We start from the raw sequence: 26,291 nt of genomic DNA, 5'->3' as shown, positions 1-26,291 counted from the left end.
TCTTATACAGATGGGACGTTGACCTCGTTGAGGTTGACAAACAGTAGCCATTGCCATCGCAGCGTTTTGATAACTGGACAACCGTGCGCAACCGCGAGTGAGAAGCCACTGCCATTCTCACCACGGACACGGTGAGCCATGAACAAGACACCCAAGCAAGAGCTAAGCCCACCAAGCTCGTCTCGCCTTAATCTTACCTTTGATTTGCTGCTCGCAATCGTGCGGACTGGGCGCCTCTCGGTGTAAGCCTCCTGTGGAATCTATTCTCTGATATATCGGCGACGACCGAGGCTGCATCAGACGGTGTCGGTATCCACAAACAACGAGCATGCCCACTAACACGAGGTATGCTCGCTGTTCATCTCTCTCAAATAGCAACCGCTCGTCGAGCAGATCACAGACCGCCACGTAAGCAGCAGTGAAGTCAGCAGAAGCTTAGCAATGCTTAGTGAATGATTATCGTTACACAGCTTCATATGACACGAGGCATGATCGGTCAACATCTCTAAACACAGCATCTCTATCAACCCACATACCTCACATCTGCCATCCATCCACCCCCTTCAACCCCAATACGTAGCCCACCGACTCTCGCCCCTCACAACCTCCAAAAACTCCCTCGCAACAACCCTATCCGTCTGCTCACTCGGATGCAAATCATACCAAAGAAAACTATCCAGACTCTCCGCAACCGTGCACTCCTGCCCCGTCAAATCACACTTCTTCGCGGCAACATCGACCTGCAGCGGCGCGGTCCCGTTCAAGTACTGCTCGGGGTGGTCGTAAATGTCCGTGAGGAGACCGTGCATATCCATAACCGCAAACTTCGCACCCGCAAAGTCCTTGGAGAGGCGGGCGATGAAGGGAGTTTGGAATTTGTAGATGTTGTTGACGAGGGCGACTTGTTCCTGCATGCGGTGGGAAATTTCGGTGATGTTGGCGGGTTTGTCGGGCCAGTAGTTATCTTGCGCAACACCACCTTGTGCCGGAGTTGCGTACAATGGCGCAAGGTTCAGGGGTGCGACGTTCTGCAGCACGAAGTACCGCCCTCCATTGTCGTAGACCCGCTTCAACTGCGCGTAGACGCAATCGGCATAATCCACAATCGTCGTCCCTGCTACGTGACTATCGGTCGAGAACGCATAAACACCCAGATCATTCGTCCCGATCCAGATAGAATAGACCGTCTCATCCCGCGGCGCGATCAAGAATTTGGATCCGTCGGGCTTAAAGTACTCCGAGTCGGCGATGTAAGCAGGCACCTCATACTGTTCCACGGCTGGGAAGTCGTAGGTTGTGAAAGTTCTGGGCGTGACGTTGTTGCTGCAGACGGTGCCGGAGACGGCGTAGTTGTAGAGGTTTGCGCCGGTCCGGCCGGAGTATTGCTTGACGTACTGAGGCCATGGACGGCCGCCGGAGGCGGAGGCGTATTTCTGGGAAAGGAGTTTCAGCGGAAAGGTATCATCGTGTAAGGCGTGGGAGATATACTGCTTCATTGACCCAGCCTACCGGAGGAGCTGAGCCGTTGTGCGAACCGAAGTACTCCAGACGGTTGTCGTCGGTGTAGCTATCACCAAACGCCACCAGAGTGGTCAACTTCTTCAAGTCCCAACATGAAGAAGACCCCTTCTCTGGTGAAAGCTGCGGCACCTTGGGCGCTCCATGCTTCAACCCCGGCGGCGACGCCCCAACAGCCCTCCCCAAAAGCGCAAGCGTAGCCAAAAACGTCAACGCCATACCGCAAAAGATACACACAAAACTCGGACTCGATGCTTTGCACGTCTTAAAGTGCAGTCCTGTCGCTCTTGTACATCCTCTCCCCCCGGCAGAAGACCCGCAGACTCACCTTCTACCCCCAAACATCTGGGACGATTACTCCGCATCATCCGTCTCCGTTTCACCCGGCAGGTGACCAGCCGCATCGGGGTGGAGCAGATGGATATGCAGTCTCCACGCGCAGAGGAGACTTGTTCCTGCGAGCTTCCTGTTGTGGTAAGGCGAGGGAAGTCAAATAGGCTATATCGAAGCTTGGTAGAGCGAGCTTTGGGATGTGTTGTCAGCATTGTTGTTGTGATGTGATGTGGCTGTTGCTAGGAGGTGAGGCATAGTGCTGGGCTTTGAAAGGGCATGCCGAAGCTGAGAGATACTGTTTGTACACTGTCGTACATAAGGCTCATCCAGAGATATCGTGATATCGTAGCTCAGATCCTGCCGAGCTGGGCACAGGCGGGGCGGAATACTGCAGTAAGCATTCCGAAGCAGTCAGCATTGGTGATCCACTCCACGGAGGATGAAAGTCATGCCGCGAAGGCCAACCACCGTCTGCTTCCTTCATCGCACTGCATTCCGTCCAACCAGTCCTTCATCGTGAGCATCAAAGCCTCCCCGGCTCGCGATACTTCATCGATCCCCTCCCCTTGAACTTCACAGGCGGAGCATGATGGTGATCATTCTCATGACCACCTCCCGTCCTTCCATCATCTCCAAGCCTCCCGTGATCATCATACCGATCCCTCCCAGGACGATACCGATCATTCCCACGTTGTCTCCCAGAATAGTTATGCCCGTCCCTCCTCGGACTCGGCCTATATCGATCCTCATCCGCATTTCTCCGATCTTGATGATCCTTGTACTGATTCGGCAGACTTCTCCTCCGTCTTTCGAACGTTGCCTCCTCGTCGCGCCGATCAAGGTGTCTGCTGGGAGATGGACTTCTCTTACGTTTGTGCATCTTCGCAGGGGAGTGATCGGAGGCATCTTCCAGTTCTTCCTCGATGGGTTGGGATGGGGACCGAGAGGCGGAGCGTAGTCGTGGGCGACCTCGCTTTCCCTCGTCGATCACGTTGTCGCTTTGGCGTCGGGTCTTTCGTGGCTTCTCGGGTGGAGGGCTGGCGTCCATTTCGTTTTCTGAGATCGCGTCTTGGTCGCTCTTTCTTCGTCGACCTCGATCGTCATGGTGTACTGGCGCAACACTCTCTTGCTGCGAATGGCGCTTCGCTTTCGTCTTCCTCTCGAGCTCGCCGCACTTCGAGACCAGCACCGGCTCTACCGGCCGATCATTCTTATCCACAGGCACCTTCGCAACTCGTGCCAGCGTATCCTCCCCAGAAACCAATCGTCCAAAGATCGTGTGCTTCCCATTCAAGTGCGGACAAGGTTCCAAGGTCAAGAAGAACCTAAAATATGCCTGTCAGTCTGACGTTCCCTCCAACCAGCCAATCGCACAACTCACTGGCTCCCATTGGTATCCTTCCCACGATTCGCCGAGCACACCAAGCCCGCCGCATCCATCTCCCGCCAGTCTAGATTCTCATCTTCGAACTCCCCTCCATAGACACTCTTGGTGCCGGTTCCATCACCTTTCTCAATGTCCCCGCCCTGCACCATGAACTCGTCGATCACCCGGTGGAAGGGTACTCGGGCGTACGACAACCCATCGTGTTCGCCAGTGCACAATTGCCGAAAGCTGTGATCGCACGCAGTGTCAGTCGCGGAAGCTCTCGGCCTGTGATGTGATGCAAATCGCAAGTTCTCTGTCACTCACTTCTCGCACGTCTTGGGCGCCTTGTCTGCGAAGAGCTCGATTGTCAAGCGACCAGCAGGTTCCTGGCCAATACTGACGTCTAGAAAGACTCTCGGCCTGTTAGTGGTCATTTTTGGCGTGGTTGGTCATGCAAAAAGTGTGTGAAAGATCGCAGATCACTGGCCGGAGATGCAGCTAGGACTAAGTACAGTAGTAGAATGTGGGGAAGGTGCGAGGCGGCAACGAAGGTCCGCACCGAGTCTTCGGTTCGCTCGGGATGACGATGGAAGGGTTTGGTTGTTGTGTCGTGTGCTCTTCTGTGGTACGGCTGACGATGTGACTATGTCAATGCTCAAGCTGTTGAAGTAAGAGGACGTGGTTGCTCTAGAACGTTTGATCCGAGGAAACGCCAGCAACGCGAGTTGCGAACAGGTTCACATGCAATTGCTTGTGGGATGAGAGTGAAGTACGACATCATGTTTGCCCGATGGCCATACCGCTGCCTGGCGTGAGTCATTGAAGGAAGAGGCCGCCCAATAACTGATCGTGCAACTTCTGAGATAGCTTCTAGGAAGACGTGTTCATTTGCAAACAACCATCGCATTGCGACGCTATGTGAACATGCGTGAGCATCAACAGCCTTTACTGAACGCCGCAGCGCCTGTGTGCGTGATCATCCATATGTCTCGTAGCAGCAAAAATCCCGGGTATCATTCATAACTCGTTACTCTCCATTCCACCTCTTCATTCTGTCATCAGGTTGGTCCATCTCTCATCTGATGACCGAATATGGATCCATACAGTATGCGCCAGGGGCAGCACAGCCTGCGGAGGCTTGAGCGACAGCCTCAACGTCCCCTCCGAAATGGCAGTCTTCATCACGAGCTCGAGCAGCGCCCGTTGAGTGAAATGCCCTCCGACCTCGCGCGAGCTTCCACGGTTCCAGCGATGGAACACAGCGTTGTCGGCCTCGAAGTCGTGCAAGTCCATAGCATTCTTAATGCGGCGCAACAAACTCTCAACACTGTTTGCGCCAGTAGACTCGTACAATACTACGACAGCTTTTCCATCGATCGGAGACACGCACGACGCACCATTCGAAAGCGCCTATTAAGGCTATCACCTAACGAGAACAAGAGCAGCGCGCCTGCGCTGGCGGCCGCGCAATTGCCGCGGAAAGCGACCAGAAAACAGGAATCCACCTCCTGTCCGACTGGACCCTGAAATTGCGGAGCCGCGGAGGTGAGTTGCCTATTTAGGCAACTTCTAACCTCAGCCGTAGCTGAAGTGCAGCGACTTAGAGACTAGATCCCAAGCCCAACTCGCGAGCATCAAGCAGCTCGCGAGGGACATCCAAATCTCTTTAAGCGGGGATGTGACACAGGAACCTAGCTAGTAGTAACTAACCCTTTAATAGCTAAGCTAATAACTAACCTAGTAACGATAAGACAATAGCTAACGATAATATACTAAGGGCCTAGGAAAGGCATAACGAACCCTAGCCGCCCCCGGTCCCTCCGCGTAGATAGAACTATATAAAGAAGCCTAGGTAATACTAGACGAAGACGAACACCTAGCCCGAGTATATAAGAATATAATCGCGTAGCTCCTTAGTATACTTAAGGTACTTGAACACTAGATCCTAAGAACAATCTACTAGACTATATAGTACGTAATATAATAGAAGAACCCTACGTAGGCTATAATCGCCGCGGGACACTACCCGGCCTAGCCCTAGAGGACTAATAACGCGATCCGAGTCTATATTACCGACCCGGAGGAGAAAAGGGAACTTGAGGGCCTTACGAGTAAGGAGCTTGTAGATAGAATCGGCCGGAAGGAGATCGTAGAAGCGAAGGTAGAGCTAAGGGGGGTAGTAAGGCTTTTTACCGTATAGGAGACAGACCGATAAAGACTCGAGACGTATAAGGAATAGATAACTAAAGTAGTAAAGTTAGCGAAGGTCTCCTACTAACAATTTATAGTAATAGCCTACGGGGTCCCTAGAACCTTTAAGGTCGAAAATGACCTCCTCTAGCTATAAATATAGAACTAGAGCATATCCCTAGGAGTACGCTTCTCTAAGGCCGTCTAGCTATATAGGAGCGTCGATATTACGGGTAGCCCGTAACCCCTTACTATAGCTACGTCGGCCCGGGTAAACCGCGGACCTTCCGTATCGGGTTAGCGCGGCTTAGCTTTACTTTATAACTTCGCCGCGCCTCGCGCTCCTCTTTTGTAGCTTTATAGAATAATAACTCTCTTATTCGGACCCTATAGTACGCGCGCCCTTATAGTTTATTCTACTACCCTACCTAGATCGCAGATCTAGGTAAGAGACGCGTAATAATAGGAATAGACAGAACTATAGAACTCGAAGAACGCGTAGCGTCATATTAGAATATAGAACACGGTAAGGCGTATAGCGCGTAAATGCCTAGAGAACGTAACGCGGCGACATTATTAGTAGGTAGTCGCGCGCTCGTAGATAGTTAGGAAATAGGCATCGTTACGCCTCCCCCGAACCTAGATAATATAACTTTATAGATAAACGGCGGTATACTACCGCTACTAAAGCCTAAGGGTAAAGGTAAGTAGCGTATATCTCTTTTCCCCGACCTCTCCTCTTTTCCTTAGAGTTAGATATAGGACGATAACCGGCGGGTTATAGTAGATGCTAGTGTCGCGCTATAATAGGAAATTAATAAAGCTTACTAGAAAGCCTTCGAGCGAGAAGAAGGTAGTAAGATTAACTTTATAGAACTGTTCGAGTTTAAGCTCGAAGAGAACCTAGGCGGCGACCTAGACGAGGTATACCTATTACTCGACGAGGTAGAGCATATTCTTATATACGAATACTAGAATGTTATACTAGACAAACTTACGACCCTCGTATCCTAGTACCCAAAGACTACCTACGACTTCGTACTATAGGTAGTAAATATAGCGATTACTAAAGATAGACAACTCGATATAATAGAGCGAGCTAATAACCTCTAGAACACCTAGTGTACTACGCTATATACCGAGTATAACGGATAACACTATTATTTAGTTATATTACTAAATACGGCGTATTTAATAGCGCGTATTAAGAGCAACTTAGGAACGTATAAAGTAACTGTCCGTACCGGATACCTATCGAGATATATAGCTCTAAAGCTAGCCTGTTTCGAGGTTCTAGTCACCCTGTTTCTATAGCTTAGCTACGGCCCTAAGCCCCCTTCTAGACTAGCCGAAACTTAGCTAGAACATCACCTAACTTAGATTATAAGCTATACTAGCAATTCACTACAAACCTACTATACACCCTTAACGTATATAGCTCGCGTAATATATAGAACACTTATAAGACCTTACGCTATAACCTAAACGGCCGCCCGCTAGTCCTCTCGAAAAGGAGAAGGCGAACTAGAGACATAGACTCTAGACTAGAAGCCTAGCTAGCGAGCATTAAGTAACTTGTAAGGGAAACCTACGCCTACTAAAAACAGACATAAAGCACACTACTACTAAGCTAGTAATAACACGGCTAGCAACAATAGCTAAACTAGTAATAGCTATAGTAACCGCGACTATAAATATAGGGTAAGCCTCCCCTCCAGGTTAACTAAACCTCTATATAGAAGGACCTCTATAAAGAGGCTTAAGAGATACTCGAAGTAGATAAGCGCCTAGCTAGGGCGTATAAGAACACGATTGCCTCACTCCTCGGAGCCCTTAAGGCACTCGAACATTAGATCCCGAGAGCAATATAGTAGACAATATAGAAAGCTACTACCTAGTACACTCCTATATAGGCAAACGTAGTAGCTAGCTCCCCTAACCTACGGACCTAAAGGACAAACAACGCTATTAGAGTGTACGTTACGGATCCGGAGGAGAAGCGAGAGCTAGAGGGCCTAATAAGTAAGGAACTTGTAGATAGGATTGGCTAGAAGGAGATAGTAGGAGCTAAAATCGAGCCTAGAGGAGTAATACGCCTCTTTATAGTATAGGAGACAGACCGACAAAAGCTCGAGACCCTTAAGGACTAGATAGTCAAGGTAGCGAGGTCGGTAAAGGTCTCTTACTAGTAGTTTACGGTAATAGCCTATAGGGTACTAAGGACCTTTAGGGTAGAGAACGACCTCGCCCTACTCTAGATATAGAACTAGAACACCTTACCGGGAGTACGCTTTACTAAAGTAGCGTAGCTAAATAAGAACGTCGAAGCTACTAAGACGTACTCCTCTCTAATCGTCTAGATAGCTACCGCGGAATAAGTAAACTAGGTCCTAGAAGGAGGACTATCCTAGTAATACAAACGCCTCGACACGGAGATATATAAGAGTAGCTATAGAGTGCTCTAATGCTTTAACTACTAATAATACGGCTATATCGCGCTAAAGTATACCGAGAAGACCCCTAAGTACCTATATTACGTAGGATAGTATTAGGGGAAACAATACCTACGGGAGGAATCGAGGTGCGCGTACTACGGCCGTAAACACCCGGTATACTCGAACTAATACCCTATAAGGATAGTAGCGTAAGAAAAGGCCCGCTAGGCTAGGGTAATAACTCTAGCGAGGTACTCTATACTAACGCTTAGTAATTCCTAGTATAGAGGATTCGAGGCCGTAAAGAGGAAAAGGATAGACAAAGCGGCACAAAATATATAGTAGAGGACTTGCCCGCTACCGGGACGCCTAAGGGGGCTATAGAGGGCGGCAAATAAAGCTAGATAGATACAAATCTTCGGGTACCCCCTAACGACCGAACGCTAATTAACCTAATAGGATAGCGCGATAAACGAAGGAGCTATATAGCTAACGAGTACCCTAATAGACCTTATCCTAGCTAGTCCGTAATACTAACATAAGCCAACCTTACTATTATATAGTATAACGTTAATAAAAGTAAGGATAAGGTTCAACTCTACTTTCTCTAGGAACTCGACGACTAAAGGCATTATATCGTAGCGATATAAGAGCTATAGCTAAACCTATATACTCGAAGACCTACTACCTATACCGACCTACGGTACTATATAGCTATCGAAGGAGGTATAGGCTATACCCTAAGGATATATATATACGTTAGTAAAGTATTACGTACGGACGCCTAGAAGGTAATCTTGTACCCGGAAGTAAGTTAAGGAGACATTACGCCTATCTAAATCACTACGAGTTAAGGACCTATCTAGATATATAACGTCTATAACCCTCCTCCTTAGGGAAGAACGAGTAGAGACCTCGGTACGCTAGTACGACTTAACTAGGTACTCGACTAAGGGGACATAAACTATATCCTCCTAGGCGACTTTAACCTCTACTACCTAACGTAGGGCCTAGAATTCACCCCCCTTACGTATATCTAGGTAGTAAGCTCCTAGAGATCACAGAAAGTAGGGATATAGAGCTCGTAACCCTAAAGGGTATAGAGACGTAGAAGGTAAGAATAAGCGCGAGTACTATCGACCTATACTTTCTATTAAGGGACGTAGTAATAGGGCTAGTAGAGTATAGACCTAACCTTGCCCTAGAGGTAGGGTTAGACTATATCTCTATCTAGACAACGATAGCGACGGGGATAGAAGAGGAGCTTCGGGGTAAAAAGCGCCTTAACTAGAAAAAAGCTCCCTAGGAGGAGATCCGGAATCTACTTAAACAGCACCTAAATAATACTAGTATCGGGGAGACGGAAGCCGAGCTTAATAGTACGGTAGAATAGATAATAACGACGATATAGTAGGCGGCCGAGGAACATATACTAGAACTAAGGCCCTCGAAGCACTAGAAGCCCTTTAAGACTCTAGAGTACTTAGCTAAAGTTAAGGACGTAAGGAGGGTAAGGCGAAAATAGACGAAGGAGCAAAGCTAAGAAGCGTAGGACGAGTACTACGAAGTAAGTTAGGCAAAGAAGGCCTAAATACAACAAGATAAGCGATAAGACTAGAGGGTAACTATAGGTCTTATAATAGAGAACCCGGAGTAGATATAGCGGCTTATAAAGTAGGTAAGGGCCGGAGACGGGGACAGGATACTATACTTCCCCCTAATCTAGGATACGATAGGCATAATATAGACAACGCCGGAAGGGAAGGCGAAGGCGTTTGCCGACCACTTCTTTATAATATAGTTAACGGCCGACCTAACGGATATAGAGGGAACGATCTACCCGGAGCTACTCGATATATACTAGATAGTAGGCGAGGAGGAGATAAAGGAGATTATAGGAAAGCTAAAGGGCCGTAAGGCCCCGGGACCCGACGGTATCCTAAACCTCCTCCTTAAAGAATATAAAGAAGAAGTCGCCCTACACCTCGCCGAACAATTTACGGCTTACCTACGTAAGGGGTACTACCTACGGCTATTTAGGCGGTCCCTTATAGTCGTCCTAAAGAAGCTATAGAAGGAAGACTATATAAAGCTAAAATATATTTGCTACGAAGACAATTAACATTCTACTAGGGGATACGTTTTAGCTCTTAATCGACAGCCCTTATTAAGACGAGCAATCTACTTAAGTAGTAGCGACCCGCCTACGCTAGCGGCGGCGCAATCGTGATACAAAAAACCCTAAAACCGAGGTCCCTTTCCCCTAAAGGCAGACCCTAGAATTGCGGAGTTACGGAGGACAACTACCTAATTAGGAAGCGCGACCCCGAATAATAGCAAAGGATAGCAACTAACGAGAGCCACAGCCTTACGAACATTCTATACTAAGAGTCAAACCGGGGAACAAACTAAGAAAAAACCTAGGACATAAGCTAAGGCCCACTATATAGAAAGTAGAGGCTAACGACAAACAATATAGCGTAGACGACCCTATATACGGAGGCGGAGAACTTACTAGGGGATGACGAACACCTAGCCCGGGCATATAAGAACACTATAGCATAGCTACTAGGAGCGCTAAAAGCGCTATTATACCAAATCCCGAAGACAATCTAATAAGTAATATAGAAGGCAGCCTAGAAACTAACTATATAGGCAATAGTAGTAGTAGGTAAGAATTAACCCCCTCCGAAGGTAAGCAAGGCGGTACGCCTATACATTACTAATCCGGCGGAGAAACAAGAAATTGCAGCCCTAATAAGCAAGGAGATTGTCAACAGAATCGGCCAAAAGGAGGTAGTTAGGGCGAGGGTAGAGGCAATAGGCGTAGTAAGACTCTTTACCGTATAAGAGTCTAATAGACGAAAGCTAGAGACCTATAAAGAGTGGACTACTAAAGTCGCGAAGTCGGTACGAGTCTCCTACTAATAGTATACCGTTATCGCCTACGGGGTCCCTAGGACATTTAAGGTCGAAGACCTTCCCCACCTCTAAGTATAGAACTAGAACACCTCCCTAGGAGTACGACTAACAAAGGCGGTATAGCTATATAAGACAGTAGACCGAGAAAAGACGTATTTATCGCTTATTATTTAGGTAGAGACAGCGGAACAAGCTAACTAGATACTAGATAATAGGCTATTCTAGAACTACGAGAGAATAGACACGGAGATCTATTAGAGTAGCTATAGGGTACTATAATGCTTCTAATGCTAACAGTACGGTTATATAGCCCTAAAATGTAGAGAGAAGACCCTAAGGTGTCCTTACTACGTAGGCCTACACTAGGGAAGGGAATGCCTAAAAAAGGAGAGTAGGTACGTATACTACGGTAGAAGGCACCTAGCGTATTTAAGCCAATGCCCGGCTAGAATAGTAGTATAAGAACGAGCGAGACAAGCAAGGATCTCTATACTAGCTAGGTACCCCTAACGATAGTAGGAGGGACCTACCGTATACAAGGGCTTCGAGCCGAGCAAAAGGAAGAGGGCAGAAGAGACGAACAAGGGAACCTAACCGTAAACGTATCTACCTCCCGGTAGGCCTCGACACCTTAACCGGGCTACTAACGAACTAGGCTAAATACGAATCTTTAGGGCGCCCTAGCGGCCCTAGGGCTAGCCGGATAGCGAGATATTGGCTTAGGAGACACAGTAGGTTAGCACGGAAATAGACCTTACGGACAACAAATAATACTATACGACGATATCACTATCGTATAGTATAACGTAAACAAAAGTAGGGACAAGGTCTAGCGCCACTTTCTATAAGAGCTAGACCCGCCACGGCACTACGTTATTACGGTATAGGAACTATAGATCAACCCCTACGTAGGACTCCTAGCCACTTATAATGACCGGAGATACTATACCGTAATCGCGGGCTAACGAGGCGTTATCCCGAGGACATATATATACGTAAGCAAGACTATAGACCTTGAGTTGTAGAAGGTTATACTACCGTAGTAGGACAACCTAGGAGACATAACATCAATCTAGATCGACACGACACAAGGCCCTATCTAGATCTATAACGTTTATAACCCGCCACCGCGGGGTTAGACGAGTAGGGAACTAGGAACCCTCGCCTACCTAGAGCGGACCCTAAGCTAAGATACGAAGTAAGTACTCCTCGGCGACTTCAACCTCTACTACCTATAGTAGGGACTCGAATTCACTCTCCTACACGCGTTTCTAGGGGGGAAGCTACTAGACATAACCGTACGCTACAGAATGGCCTTAGTAACACTAAAGGGAATAGAGACGTAGAAGGCCCGTACTAGTGTAAGTACGATCGACCTATACTTCCTATTACGAGAACTTGAAGAGAGACTAGTCTAATGCCGACCGAACTACGCGCTAGAACCCTCCTTAGACTATATCCCTATCTAAACGACGCTAGGGGTGAAGGCGATAGAGGAGCTAGTAAACAAACTACGCCGTAACTAGAAGAAGGTACGCTAGGACGATATAAGAGGCTTCCTAATAGCGAACCTACTATAGTATAGAGAACTCGAGACGATAGCTTAGCTAGATTAAGTAGCGGAACAGATTACCTCGGTTATATAGTAAGTAGCGGAACAATACACGCCGTTACTCCGGCCCTTAACGTAGTAGAAGGCCTTCTAGACCCCTAAATGCTCTACGAAGATAAGGGAGGCTAGAAGGGCAAGGCGACAGTAGACGAAGGAGTATACCTAAGAGACGTAGGAGCAATACTGCTACGCGACACAAGAGAAGAAGGCATAGATAAGACGCGATAAGCTATAGGACTAGAGAGCGACGATCGGGCTCGTTATAGAAAACCCGGAACAGATATAAAGACTTACTAGATAGGTACGACTACCTAAAGAGTAACAAGCCCCTCACTTCCCCCTAATCGTAGACCGCGAAGGGATTGCCTAGGCTACGCCCCGGGGCAAGGCAAAAGCGTTAGCCGACTATTTCTTTTCGACGTAAGTAGAGGCAGACCTTACGGACATCGACCCGAGTATATACCCGGAACCCCTAGACATAGATTAGGCGGTTAGCTCTAATATAGTAATAGGAGTTATAAGTAAGCTAAAAGGACGAAAAGCCCTAGGCCTAGATAGGATACTAAACGTACTGCTAAAAGAGTGTAGAGAAGAGATCGCGCCGAGCCTTATAAACCTATTTACCGCGTACCTACGGTTAGGGTATCACCCGAAGCCGTATAGAGAGTCTATAACAGTAGTACTACGTAAGCTATAGAAGGAAGACTATACTTAGCCTAAGTCGTATAGACTAATAGCACTTCTAAATACGATAGAGAAGGTCCTAGAAAAGATAGTAGCCTAGAGACTTACGTAGCTAGCCGAGGACACCTACGTACTCCTAGTAATACAGATAGGGGGAAGAAGCTAGCAATCGATACTAATAGTAATAGAGCTAATTACGGAGCAAATTCAGACCCTCTAGCACTACGGCAGGAACCGAGCGGCGTCCTTACTATCCCTCGACATCGTAGGGGCCTTCGATAACGTCTTATACTAAAGGCTAATACATATCCTATAGCAGAAAGGCATCCCCTAGTAGGTAACGTCGTTCGTCTACTCCTTTCTCTAGGAACGGACGACATACCTAGTCCTAGGAAGGTATACGTCCGACCCGGTGAAGGTAGAGACTAGAATACCTTAGGGATCTACTCTCTCCCCTATCCTATTTCTAATATTTATGTCGGACCTAATCCCCCTACTCACCTCTCCGTAAACCTTAGTATCGGGGTTCGTAGACGATATAAACATCCTAGCTTAGTCAGACTCGATAGAAGAGAACTATCGCCTCCTTGAAGATAGGTATAAGAAATGCGAGGAGTAGGCAAAGAAGTATAGTGCCCGGTTCGCCCCTAAAAAGTACTAACTTACACACTTTAGTAAAGCGAGAACATACTATAATATAAAGGCGGCGGTAAGAATCTAAGGCTACGAGACTAAGCTATTAGCGGAGCTACGAGTACTAGGGATCTGGCTCGACCCGAAGCTAAGCTAGAATGTATAGATTAAGAAAGCCTAGAGTCGAGCGTAAGTTAATAAAGCCTCGATAAAGAGGCTTACGGCATCTATATAGGGAGTAACATTCGATAAGGTAAGAGTAATATATAAGTCGATCGTTAGACTAGCTATGTTATACGGGGCATAGATTTGGGGAACAGGAGGCGTAGGTAAGCCGATCCCGAAACGGATAGAGCAACCCCTAAACAGGACATAGGTAGGCAACCTACGTAGGGTACTAGGCGTATATAAGACAACGTTAATAAGTACGGTAGAAATGGAGATAGGAATACTACTAATCGGCCAGTACATCCGGGGAATAAGAATTCAATACGCGGTAAAGACGATAGGTTACCTAGTATAAACTACGATCTAGGAGGCAAAGAATAAGATAGAAAGCCGCTACCGGAGAGGGGCAGGACATAGGACAAGCCAAAAAGAGGATGACCTTACTACCTTTACGGCCGTATAGACAAGCACCGAATGGCTAGCACGAAAGGAGGAAGAGCGTAGGACTCGCTAGGCCGGCGGGAGCAAGGCTAAGACCTAAAGCCTAGCGGAATAGATAGCAAGCTGCCTATAGGAGTAGGACTAGAAAAGGAAGCCCCCTAAGACAACAGGCCCGATAGCGCTCCGAGCCTTCTAGAGACACAATTACTAGCTATATAGGGACCTAACAAGGGCCAAAGCAAGTATAGCGATCCAAATCAGGTCCGAATATATTAGATTAAGGGCCTACCTATTCAGGAGACGCGCACTAGACATCTATAGCCTAGCCTACTAGTATAGCTACCTATCGCAAAACCTAGAACATATACTACTAAGATGCCCGTAGTGGGCGAGAGGCAGGGAAAATTGGAGGCACTAAGCGGGAAGGAGAGACTACAAGTTAATTATTAGGGACAAAGGTAACATTCGCCGAATCTCTCGGTAGATACTATAGTAGGGATACCTCTAGCAGTTTAGCCTCGCGAGCGAGACGGAGGAGTGGATAGACAAGAGGCGGAAGCAAGGGGGGTTATAGATAGGGTAGTCATTAGGGCAGGCCTATGACACTAGCGTACTCCTAACAAGGGAAATTTAAGACGATAACGAGGAGGAAAAGACAGGCGGGAAGGAGGAGGGGTTTTCACTAATACGGTTTCCCCTCTATATATACAAAAACAAGATAGCATAGCTATATAGGCTAAAGGGCACTACAACAGCTTAATGAGATATCTATCTATCTATCTATATAAAGCTAAAGTCCTATAGGCCGATCGTACTCCTAAATATAATGAGAAAGATACTAGAGAAGGTCGTAGTAAGAAGAATTATATAGCTCGTCGAGGATAATAACCTACTCCTAGAGATATAGATAGGTAGTAGGAGCAAACGATCTACCCTAACGGCTATAGAGCTTATTACCGAACAGATTTATACTCTCTAGTACTATAGACGGAACAGGGTTATATTACTATTGTCTCTCGATATCTTAGGGGTATTCGATAACGTCTCCTACGAGCGACTCCTCTATATCCTACGGTAAAAAGGAATCCTACGGTAGGTAATAAGTTTCGTAAACTCCTTCCTTAAGGAGAGAATAATGTAGATTATCCTTAGGAAGCGTAAGGAGGGTAACCTTATATATATAGAATACGGGATCCCCTAGAGCTTAATATTATCCCTAATCCTCTTCTTAATCTTTATAGCGGACCTAATCCTACTACTCACCTTACTATAAACGTCGGCCTCGGGATTCGTCGACGATATGAACATCCTAGCCTAGTTAACGACGACCAAAGAAAACTACTGGCTACTTATAGAAAGACACGAGGCATACGAGGAATAGGTACGTCGACACGGCGCCCGTTTCGCCCCGGAAAAGTACTAGCTTATCTACTTTAGTAAGGTAAGAACCTACTATAATATATAAGTAACGGTAACTATCTAGGGTTACGTAACGAAGCCCTCTCCCGAATTACGAGTCCTAGGAATCTAGCTAGACCCTAAGCTTAGCTAGAACCCCTAGATTAGGAAAGCCTAGAATAGAGCCTAGGTTAACGAGGCTATAATAAATAGACTCATAACGTTAATATAGGGAGCTACGTTTAATAAGGCAAGGATTATATATAAGACGATCGTAAAACTAGTAATACTCTACGGGGCCTAGATATAGGGGATAGGAGGAGTAGACAAACCGATCCCGAAGCAGATAGAGGGACACCTAAACCGGACGTAGGCCGCGAACCTTAGACGGATACTAGGAGCCTATAAGACAACGCTAACGAGAGTAGCGGAGGTAGAGATAGGGTCCCCCCCAATTAAACATTATATTAAGGGAATGAGAATTCAATACGCTAGGAAGACGGCGGATTATCTAGTATAATAAGCTATTTAGGACTCTACGGAGAAGATCGCTAGGAGGTACGACCGGCTGCCTAGCCTTAGAGTACGTTAAAGCTAAAAGTAAGACGACCTACGTACGTTCAAAGTCGTTAAGCGAACCTAGGAGTAGCTAGAGAGGAAGGGGGAGGAGGAGGAAAAGGCACGGAGGAAAAAGGGTAATAAGGTAAAGACGTAAAGCCTCGTAGAGTAGGTAGCGGGCTACCTTTAGGAATAGGAATAGAAAGAGAATCCCCTACTAAATCGAGGACCCCTAGCCTTACGCCCCTTCTAGAGACATAACTACCTACTCTACCGTGACCTAATAAGGGCCGAAGTAAGCATCGCGATATAGATTAGGTCCGAACATATCGGGTTAAGGGCCTACCTATATAGAAGGAAAGTCCCGGACGTATATAGCCTAGTATACTAGTATAACTACCCGTTATAGAACCCGGAGTATATAATACTACGGTGCCCGTAATAGGTAGAAGGACGAGGCTAGTAGAGAGCTAAGGTAGTAAGACGCGACTACTAGTTAATCGTAACGGATAAGCGAGACGTAAGACGGATAGTATAGTAGATACTATAGCAGGTCTTTCTTAAACAGTTCGCGCTAGCTAGCGAGACGGAGGAGTAGATAGAGAAGAGGCGGGAGGTCAAGGGGGTGTAGACAGGGTAGTTATTAGGGTAGGCCTATAACACTAGTATACCCTTAATAAGGAAAACACGAAAGAAGGTAAGGTTAAGAACGTATAGGAGAGGAGAGGGGGTTTTTACTCTATAATACGAGTTTCTCCTTTATAACTAGAAGTAGGTAGTATAGCTATATAGGCTAATAGGCTCTATAACAGCATAATAAACAATATATATATATATATACCGAGTATAACCGTATCTATAAGATGCTACGAAGCGAGGAGGCTATAATATAGAAGATAGCCGTAGACCTAAAGAGTAAGAAGGATTGTGACCTAGTAAAGTTATAAGAGGTAGAGAAGAAGTATAGGGAGGCTAATAACCTATATAAGTAATTTAGCGAGATTTACGAAAAGGAGAAGAAGAAGGTATAGGATGCCGAAGCTAAGAACTAGGCTCTATAGAAGGAGGTTAACAATCTAAAGACTCGACTCTAAGCTACTAAAGACACTATATAGAATAGAGGTAGGGGCCGCTCTAGTCGCCGACCCTCCTATTTACCTCCGCGCGAGACTTTACTCGAGTAGCTAATATATAAGTATCGTAAAGCTACTAGTAGAGGCGGCGGCGGCGGAGGCGGTAGTAACAATAATAATAACGGTAATAGTAATAACGACCGAGGACGTAATAGAAACCGTCTACGACCTAACAATAATAACGGTCGCGACTCTCGAGCGCGTGATACCCGTATATAGACTCTCCTAACCGAACTTTTAGAACGCCTATTTACTATTGACCGTACTCTAATACGCGGTATCGAGGTTAGTAAGGGCGTACCTAACCCGAAGTACTTTAAGAACGATAACGACCCTAACTTCGACAGTTAGTATAGTAGCGTACTTCTTAAGCGAACTATAACTACTTTCTGCTCCGAGGTAGACGGCCTACGTTTTATATATAGATAGATATAGGGTGACCCTTAGAGAAGTATTAAGCCGAGGATCCCTATACCTAGATAACAATTATTTAACGAGTTTAAGACTAGTAAAGAACTACTAGATTAGATAACGCGCTAGTACGGTACCCGTAACGAAGGAACTAAGGCTATAGTTAATATCGCTACCTATAAGTAGGAGTAGGGCGAGACCTTTATTACCTTCTACGCTCGCTACTCGAAGCTACGTACTTAAATAGAGTAGACCGACGAGACTAAGCTAATGCTGTTTCGTAACCGCCTAAACCGTAAGTACTTTATTAAGACTTTCGGCGATAGGGAAGTAGATAGACGCTTATACAACATATAGGATATTATTAAGGAATATACAGTATTAGATAAGAGCTTCTATAAGACCGACCGACTATATCTATAGAAGGAGCGCCTACGTAGTAACCCTAATTCGAACAATAACGGCGTATAGGGCGGTAGTAATACCGTAGGCGCCGTAGCTACTAGTACGACCGCTATCATCGTCTAGCGACTACTATAATACGTAGGTACAAAGAAGAAGAAGGAGGACCTACCGGGTTACTTATAGAACCTACCTTTATTAAACCGTAAGTAGCGGGAGGACCTTAAGAAGTAGGGTAAGTACTACCGCTACCGTATAGGCTCGTACGTATTAACGAACCCCGAATACCCGATATATAGTTACGACGGCGACTACCGCCCTCTACGCCTACGAAATAACACGAACGCTAACCCGAACCTTAGCTCCCTTACTACCGACCTATAGCAATAGGGAAATAGTACGACCGCTACCTAAGCGTAGTAGATAGCGGTTAGTAACCGAACTTTCTAAGACAGAAAGAGTATAAGATTAAGAGATATAGAATATAAGAGACGGACTATAGTAAGGAGCTTAAGATATCGGCATATATACTAGATAAACAATAACTAGCTATATACTCTTATATAGTATTACCCGTAATAATATAATATAAAAAGGCTCGCGGCCTTATAGATTCTACCTCTACCTCTCTCTTTCTTAATTAGAAATTTATACGTAAATATATAATCCCCTTGATCCCTTTGACGAAGAACAGACGATTAATACTAGGAGATAAATTAGCTATAGCGCGTTAGATTATATATATAGCCCTTATAGACGTAGTTATTAGCGGTCACTACGAGTAAATACTATACTACGTTACCGACCTTAAATACGACATCGTCTTTAGACTACCGTAGCTCTCCGCGTATAACCCGAACATCTTCTAGGAAACTAGCGAGGTGGCGTTTAGATCTAACTACTACTTCGGTTACTATCTATATAATAAGACATCAATAATAGTATAATCTCTAAACTATATTAGTAGAACCTAGTAAACGCAATATAGACCAAAGCCCTTTACTAGTGAATTAGTAGGATTTATAGCCGGAGGGGCGGAGCTAAATATGTCCGCTCTAGAGGTAGATAAAGAGGTAGATTACTAGGAAGTCTCGTAGCGCGTATAGGAGATATACGCGTACCGGCCTAGGGCCGAGTACTTCTATATTATACCTACGGGGCGCGAGGATAACGATAATAACAATAATAGCCTCAAACTAAGCGCGATAGTAGCTAATAGCCTAGATTAGTTCTTAAATAAGCAGTTTAACTACAATCCTAAAGAGAAGCTCCCGCCTATATACTACGACATTATAGATAATTTCTTAGTAAAGGACTACGAGGGACTCCTACCTTACCGGCTAGGTATCGACTACGAGATTTATATCGAACCCGGTAGACCTTAAGAACCGCTATATCGAAAGCTATACGGACTAGCCGAGAAGGAGAATAAAGCCGTTAAGAAATAGTTACTCGAATAGACTTTAGAAGGTAAGGTACGTAAGGCCGGTTAGAAAACAAGCTAGTTACCGGCACCGGTATTAGTAGTAAGAAAGCCTAGAGAAGGGCTACGAGTATATATTAACTACCGTAGGCTAAACGCTATTACTATTAAGAATCACTATCCTATTCTATTAATATAGGAAACGCTTAACCGTATATACGGAAAGAAGTACTTTACGAAACTAGATATTATAGTAGCCTTTAATAAGTTACGTATCGCGGAAGGGCACGAGTAGCTAATAGCTTTCGTAATACGCTACGGTATATACGAATACCTCGTATTACCGTTCGGCCTCTATAACGGACCCGCAACCTTTTAGTTATATATTAATAAGGTTCTATAGAAACATCTAGATAACTTTGTATTAGTATATCTAGATAACGTCCTTATCTTTAGCGACACTCTAGAGGAATACGTCGAATACGTACAAAAGGTATTAATTAAGCTACGAGATACCGGGCTTACTATTAATATTGATAAGTCCGAGTTCTGCTAGGAACGTATAAAATATCTAGGCCTTATTATTACACCCTAGGGCATCGAGATAGACCCGGAGAAATTGGAATATATATAGACCTAGGAAGTACTAACTAATCTTAAGGATTTCTAAGCCGTCCTAGGATTTGCGAACTTCTACCGTAGGTTTATTAAGGCCTTCTCTCGTATTACATCTCTATTAACTAACCTAACGAAGTTAAATAGGCCTAGTAATTATAAGAACCGTAGAATCAACTAGACTGATAATTACTAGAGGGAATTCGAGGCGTTAAAAGTAGCGTTTAGTAAGGCGGTTATACTAGTATACTATATACCGGGTAGGTAGACCGTCGTCGAGACTAACTCCTTAGACTTTATTAATATAGGTATACTCTTATAATACGACGAGTAGGGAGTGTTACATCCTATAGCTTTCTATTCAAAGAAGCTAAGCCCCTAGGAGTATAATTACGAGATATACGATAAGGAACTCCTCGCGATTATTAAAGCATTCGAAGAGTAGCGCCTAGAGCTTACTTACGAAGTAGACGAGGACGGCGATCTAGTCAAAGTAATTATAGACTATAAGAACCTCGAATATTTCATAACTACGAAATAGCTAAATCGCCGATAAGCGCGATAGGTAGAATTTCTATTACAATTTAACTTCTAGATTATATACCGCCTAGGTATATAAGGAACGAAGCTAGATAGCCTAACGAGACGTAGCTAGGACTTTCCGTAGGGAGTAGACGATCCGAGAAATCAATACTAGTATTAGACATTGCTTCCGCTAGAGCGATTCCTTAAGATTAACTCTATATAAGCTACTATTAAAGATACGCCCGAAGAAGAAGAGACGACTCCCCTAAATCCTAAAGTAATCGAGTTTATTCTAGAACTAGAACAGGTACTATAAACATAGCTAGTACTAGCTTAGAAAGTATAGACTACGAATAAAGCCGAAGTCGAAGCTAAACTCGAGTACCGTATAACGACTACTTACGCCCTAGACTAAGAACTTAAGGCGGTAATTAAGATACTACGGAAGGATAGTACTATCCCTCTACTCTTATAGAAGGCGAAGATACACCCTACGTACTATAAGGTAGATAGTAACATATTGTATATACGACACTAGTACGATAGTTAGAGCCTATAGGTACCTAATAACTAAGCCCTACGGACTCGGCTTATAAGAATAAATTATGACGCTCTAGTAGTAGGATATCTAGGACGAGCTCGAACCTATAAACTCGTAGTACGAGAATTCTATTAGCCTGGCTTAGTAAGATTAGTACGTAGATATACCGCGAATTACCGTATATACCGTACGACGAAATTTCTATACTCCTAGCTACCTAGATTATTATACCTACTTTTAGTACCGGACCGACCTTAGAGGTATATCGCGGTAGACTTCGTAGTCGGACTTCCTAATAGTACCCTCGATAGCATAACCTATAATAACATTATAACCGTAATAGATAGGCTAACGAAGGAAGTCGAGCTAATTCCGATCGGAGCGATAACTATATAGAATACGGCAAGACTTTTCCTTAAGTATATATTCCCCCGACGCGGATTTCCTAATACTATTACTTTAGACCGCGGTAAATAATAGGTTACTACCTTCTAGAAGAAACTTTATAAGATACTTTATATAAGTCGTAAGCTAAGTTCTTTATACTACCTAGAAACTAATAGATAGTCGGAACGTACTTACTAAGTAATAGAATAGTATCTCCGTATATTTACTAACGAGGTATAAGATAACTAGGTAGAATAGCTTTGTCTAGCTTAGTTTGCGATCAATAACTACCTTTCTAAAACTACTAGTATATCGCTATTCTACGCTACTTTAGGCTATAACCCTAAGTTTATAGAGCGCGTAGACCTAATCGCTAGAAAAGAGGGAGGACTAACTACTCTCTAGCGACTAGATATGCGATCGGCTAAAGCCTTCGTACGCCGGATTTACGATCTTTATAAGCACCTTTAAGAAAATATACGGATGTTATGAACTCTCTAAGCTAAAGTAGTAAACCGCTACCGAAGCATCCCGCTAGACTATAAAGTAGGCGACTAGGTATACCTAAGTACTAAGAACATCCGTACGACACGACTATCTAAGAAGCTCGATAGAAGATACGCTAGCCCGTACTAGATTATAGAAGTTATACTAGCTAAGCTCTTATATAAACTGAGATTATCGGACGCTATAGTAGGACTCGATAACTACTTTTATACCTCGTTACTATAGCGAGCCGATTATCCCGACTTCCTACTACTCGAAGGCTAGTATCTAGTACTACTACCGCCGATAACTATCGAGTCCGATACTACCGAAGCCGTTATAGTCGCTAATATAGTCGTAACACCTATATATATATATATATATATATATATAAGGTAGAGAAGATCTTAGATATATATACCTATAAGTAAGTAGGCAAAGTAAAGAAGGGGTAGAAGCGTAAAGTAGACACTTAGTATAAGGTGAAATTGCTTAGATATTAGAATAAGGAGGATAGTAAGACCTAGTAACCGACTAAGAATATATTTAAATACGCGGCCGCCGCTATTATAGACTTTTACTATAACCGGCCGGAGTTGTCTACGCCTATAGGCTTTATAGCTCTATCTAATTAGGTCCTCCTAAGTAATAAGATGCTCGGGCTTAATACGATTAGGGTTAATAGTAATACCGTTACGAATAAGTTGTCTCGAGCTATATCTCTAATAGAATCTACTTAGTATATATTTACTACGTACCGCTATACTAGCTAGGTTACGGGAAAGCCTACTATCTTAACTAAGGACTCCGGTATTACCTACTACCCTTAGCTCTACGATAGTACCAGTAGTTATACCGATACGCGAGTAAAACCTATAGAGCCTATAATAATACCTAACCTTAGCTATAAGGATTATACGTAAGTACTAGCCGAAGATAGACTTAGGTCTAGGGCAAGCTAGCTAACTAGGTAGTATATTTCTTAAAGGGAGCCGGTCACGGATAGGCTAGTTATAGATAGATAGGATATAGATACATTACTAGACGATAATAAGGTATTAGAGGATAATTAGACTTTCGTACGGTTATAGAGTAGTACGGGCAAGTGGCCGTATAAGATAGATAACGCTTAGAGGACTAAGACGCGTTTTAAGAGGGGGGGTACTATTACGGGTAGCTCGTAACCCCTTACTATAGCTACGTCGGCCCGGGTAAATCGCGGACCTTCCGTATTAGGTTAGCGCGGCTTAGCTTTACTTTATAACTTCGCCGCGCCTCGCGCTCCTCTTTCGTAGCTTCGTAGAATAACAACTCTCTTATTCGGACCCTATAGTACGCGCGCCCTTATAGTCGAACTAATAAAGACATACTCCTCGTTAATCGTCTAGATAGTAGATACGGAATAAGTAAACCTTGTCCTAGATAAAGGACTATACTAGAACTACGAACGTCTTAATACGGAAACCTACTAGAGTAGCTATAGAGTACTCTAATGCTTTAACTACTAATAGTACGGACATATCGCTCCGAAATATATAGAGAAGACCCTAAAGTACCTATACTACGTAGGCCTATACTAGGGAAAGTAATACCTACGAGAAGAAGTAAGGTACGTATACTATAGCCGGAAACACCCGGCGTACTCGAGCTAATACCTAACCTAGATCGCTATAAAAGGGAAGGCTAACTAAGTACGAATAACGACCCTAGCGAGGTACTGTACCACGTAGTAAGGTAGCGCTTAATATAAAGGCTTTAAGGCGGTAAAAAGAAAGAGAACGGAGGAGGCTATAAGGGGTACCCTACCGAGTACGTACCCGCCGCTAGGACGGCTAAGGGGGCTAAATAGGGCAGTAAACGATATAGGATAGGTACGGATTTTAGGAACACCTCTACCGGCCGAAGGCCTACTAACCTAAGAGGAAGATACAATAACCGTAGGTACTACCTAAGCCCGGAGTACCCCTATAGACATTATCCTAGCTAGCCCGTAATAGTAGTATAGGACAACCTTACTATTATATAGTACAACGTTAATAAAAGTAAAGATAAGGTCTAGCTCTACTTCCTATAGGAACTCGACTACTAAAAGTACTATATCGTAGTACTATAGGAACCTTAGACTAACCTATATATAAGCAAACCGGTAACCTATAACGACTAACGATACTATACGGTAATCGGTAGAGGTATAGGATATACTATAAGAATATATACCTACGTAAGTAAGGCTATTAGTATAGAAGTATAGAAGGTCGTACTATAGCCGGAGGGCTACTAGGGGGACATAATAACAATCGAATTAGTAATAAGCTAGAGAACCGTCTAAATCTATAACGTCTATAACCCTCCTCTATAAGGACGAACGAGTAGAGACCTAGGAACCCTAGCTACGCTAGACCGGATACTCGAATAAGGGGATATATACTAAGTCCTAGTAGGCGACTTTAACCTTTACTACCCGTAATAGGGTCTAGACTTCACCTCCCTATACGTATATCTAGGAGGTAAGTTACTAGAAATTACCGCGAGCCGCGATATAGAACTAGCGATCCTAAAGAGTATAGAGACGTAGAAGGCGAGATTAAGCGTAAGTACGATCGACCTATACCTCCTCTCGAGAGAGCTAGTAAAGAGACTAGATAAGTACCGCCCGAACCTCTTGCTCGAAGTAGGATTAGACTATATCCCGATCTAGACAATAATCGAGGTAGGAGTCGAGGAGGAACCTATAGCGGAGCTACGCCTAAACTAGAAGAAGGCCCCGTAGGAGGAAATCCGAGACGAACTAGCGGTACGACTATACGATAATAGAGTAAATACGGGACTAGAAGCGAGAATAGAAGTAGAATAAGAAGCCGAGCTCGATAAAGAAGCCGAACGGATAACGATAGTCGTATAGGAGATAGCTCGTTAGTATATACCCTATATTCGACCTTCTTAAAGATAGAAGCTATTCTAGACCCCGGCGTACGCGGAAAGGGTAAAGGAGGCGAGGAGAGCTAGACGAGAGTAGACGAAGGAGTATATATAAGTAATATAGGACGTATACTAAAGGGCTAGATAAGCTAAGAAAGCCTAGATACGTCGGGATAAATAGCTAGACTAGAGAACAATAGTCGGGCTCGTAATAGAGAATCCTAACTAGATATAGTAACTAGCGAGGTAGGCGAGAGCCGGAGGGATAGAGAAGACGCCTTACTTCCCGCCTATAGTCGATATAACGGGGACGCTAAGGTTAATGCCGGAGGTAAAAGCGAAGGCGTTTACGGACTACTTCTTCTTAATATAAGTCGACGCGGACCTAACGAATATAGTAGGTACGTCGTACCCGGAACTACTAGACATATACTAGATAGTCTAGCTAGGCGAGGTTAAGGCCGTAATAGGAAAGCTTAAGGGAAGAAAAACCCTAGGGCCTAATAAAATCCTAAACCTCCTACTAAAGGAATATAAAGAGGAAATCGCCCCGAGCCTAGCTAAGCTCTTTACTACTTATCTACGGAAAGGCTACTATCCGAAGCCGTATAGAGACTCCCTAATAGTAGTTATCCGGAAGCTATAGAAGGAATACTATAATAGGCTTAAGTTATATAGACCGATTACGCTCCTAAATATAGTAGAGAAGATCCTAGAGAAGGTAGTAGCCTAGAGACTTATAAAACTAGTTAAGGAGAATAATATTCTCCCGGAGATATAGATAGGAGGGAGAAGTAACCGCTTAACCCTTATAGTAATAGAACTAATAACCAAATATGTTACGGCTCTAGGCCTAGTAAATAGTCAGCTAGTATATAGGTCACGTGACCGCGCGTCACTAGCGCCCCTCGGCTATATATAACCTCGGCGTACCTCGCGCTCCTCTTTCCTACGTACCTAGCTACTTTATATCAATACGATTATAAACCGTTATACTTAGCTAGGTCTCTATATCCGTAGAAGAGCTACGACGGGATCTATAAGAGCGTAGATTATTAATAACCGCGACAAGAAATCGCGGCGTACAATAGAAGAGTACGACGTAGTATAAGAGACTACCTTAGACTAAGTAGTACCTAATATAGTATGACCCTAAGGACAGCAAGGCTCGCTACTAGCTATACGCCT

At 44.6% G+C, this 26,291-nt stretch overlaps 2 protein-coding genes across 2 annotated transcripts; both read right to left on the bottom strand.

Annotated features, from left to right (window-relative positions):
• Window positions 1–563: 563 nt before the first annotated feature.
• On the bottom strand, window positions 564–1,737 carry CLAFUR5_07765 (Acetylesterase; the record flags this gene model as incomplete). The annotated part of the gene is made up of 2 exons (XM_047906913.1): window positions 564–1,433; window positions 1,489–1,737. 2 exons carry the CDS (start codon window positions 1,735–1,737, stop codon window positions 564–566), a joined length of 1,119 nt encoding a protein of 372 aa, XP_047759103.1.
• A 637-nt stretch (window positions 1,738–2,374) lies between these two features.
• CLAFUR5_07764 (Peptidyl-prolyl cis-trans isomerase H) lies at window positions 2,375–3,654 on the bottom strand (the record flags this gene model as incomplete). Its single annotated transcript, XM_047906912.1, has 3 exons — window positions 2,375–3,176; window positions 3,233–3,466; window positions 3,545–3,654. The coding sequence occupies 3 exons, from the start codon at window positions 3,652–3,654 to the stop codon at window positions 2,375–2,377; spliced, it is 1,146 nt and encodes a 381-aa protein (XP_047759102.1).
• Between the last annotated feature and the right edge of the window lie 22,637 nt (window positions 3,655–26,291).

This window comes from Fulvia fulva, chromosome 3, assembly GCF_020509005.1.
Source record: "Fulvia fulva chromosome 3, complete sequence".
NCBI lineage: Eukaryota > Fungi > Ascomycota > Dothideomycetes > Mycosphaerellales > Mycosphaerellaceae > Fulvia > Fulvia fulva.
Note: the sequence above shows the minus strand (reverse complement) of the source record. Positions and strands in the feature narration are given on the sequence as shown.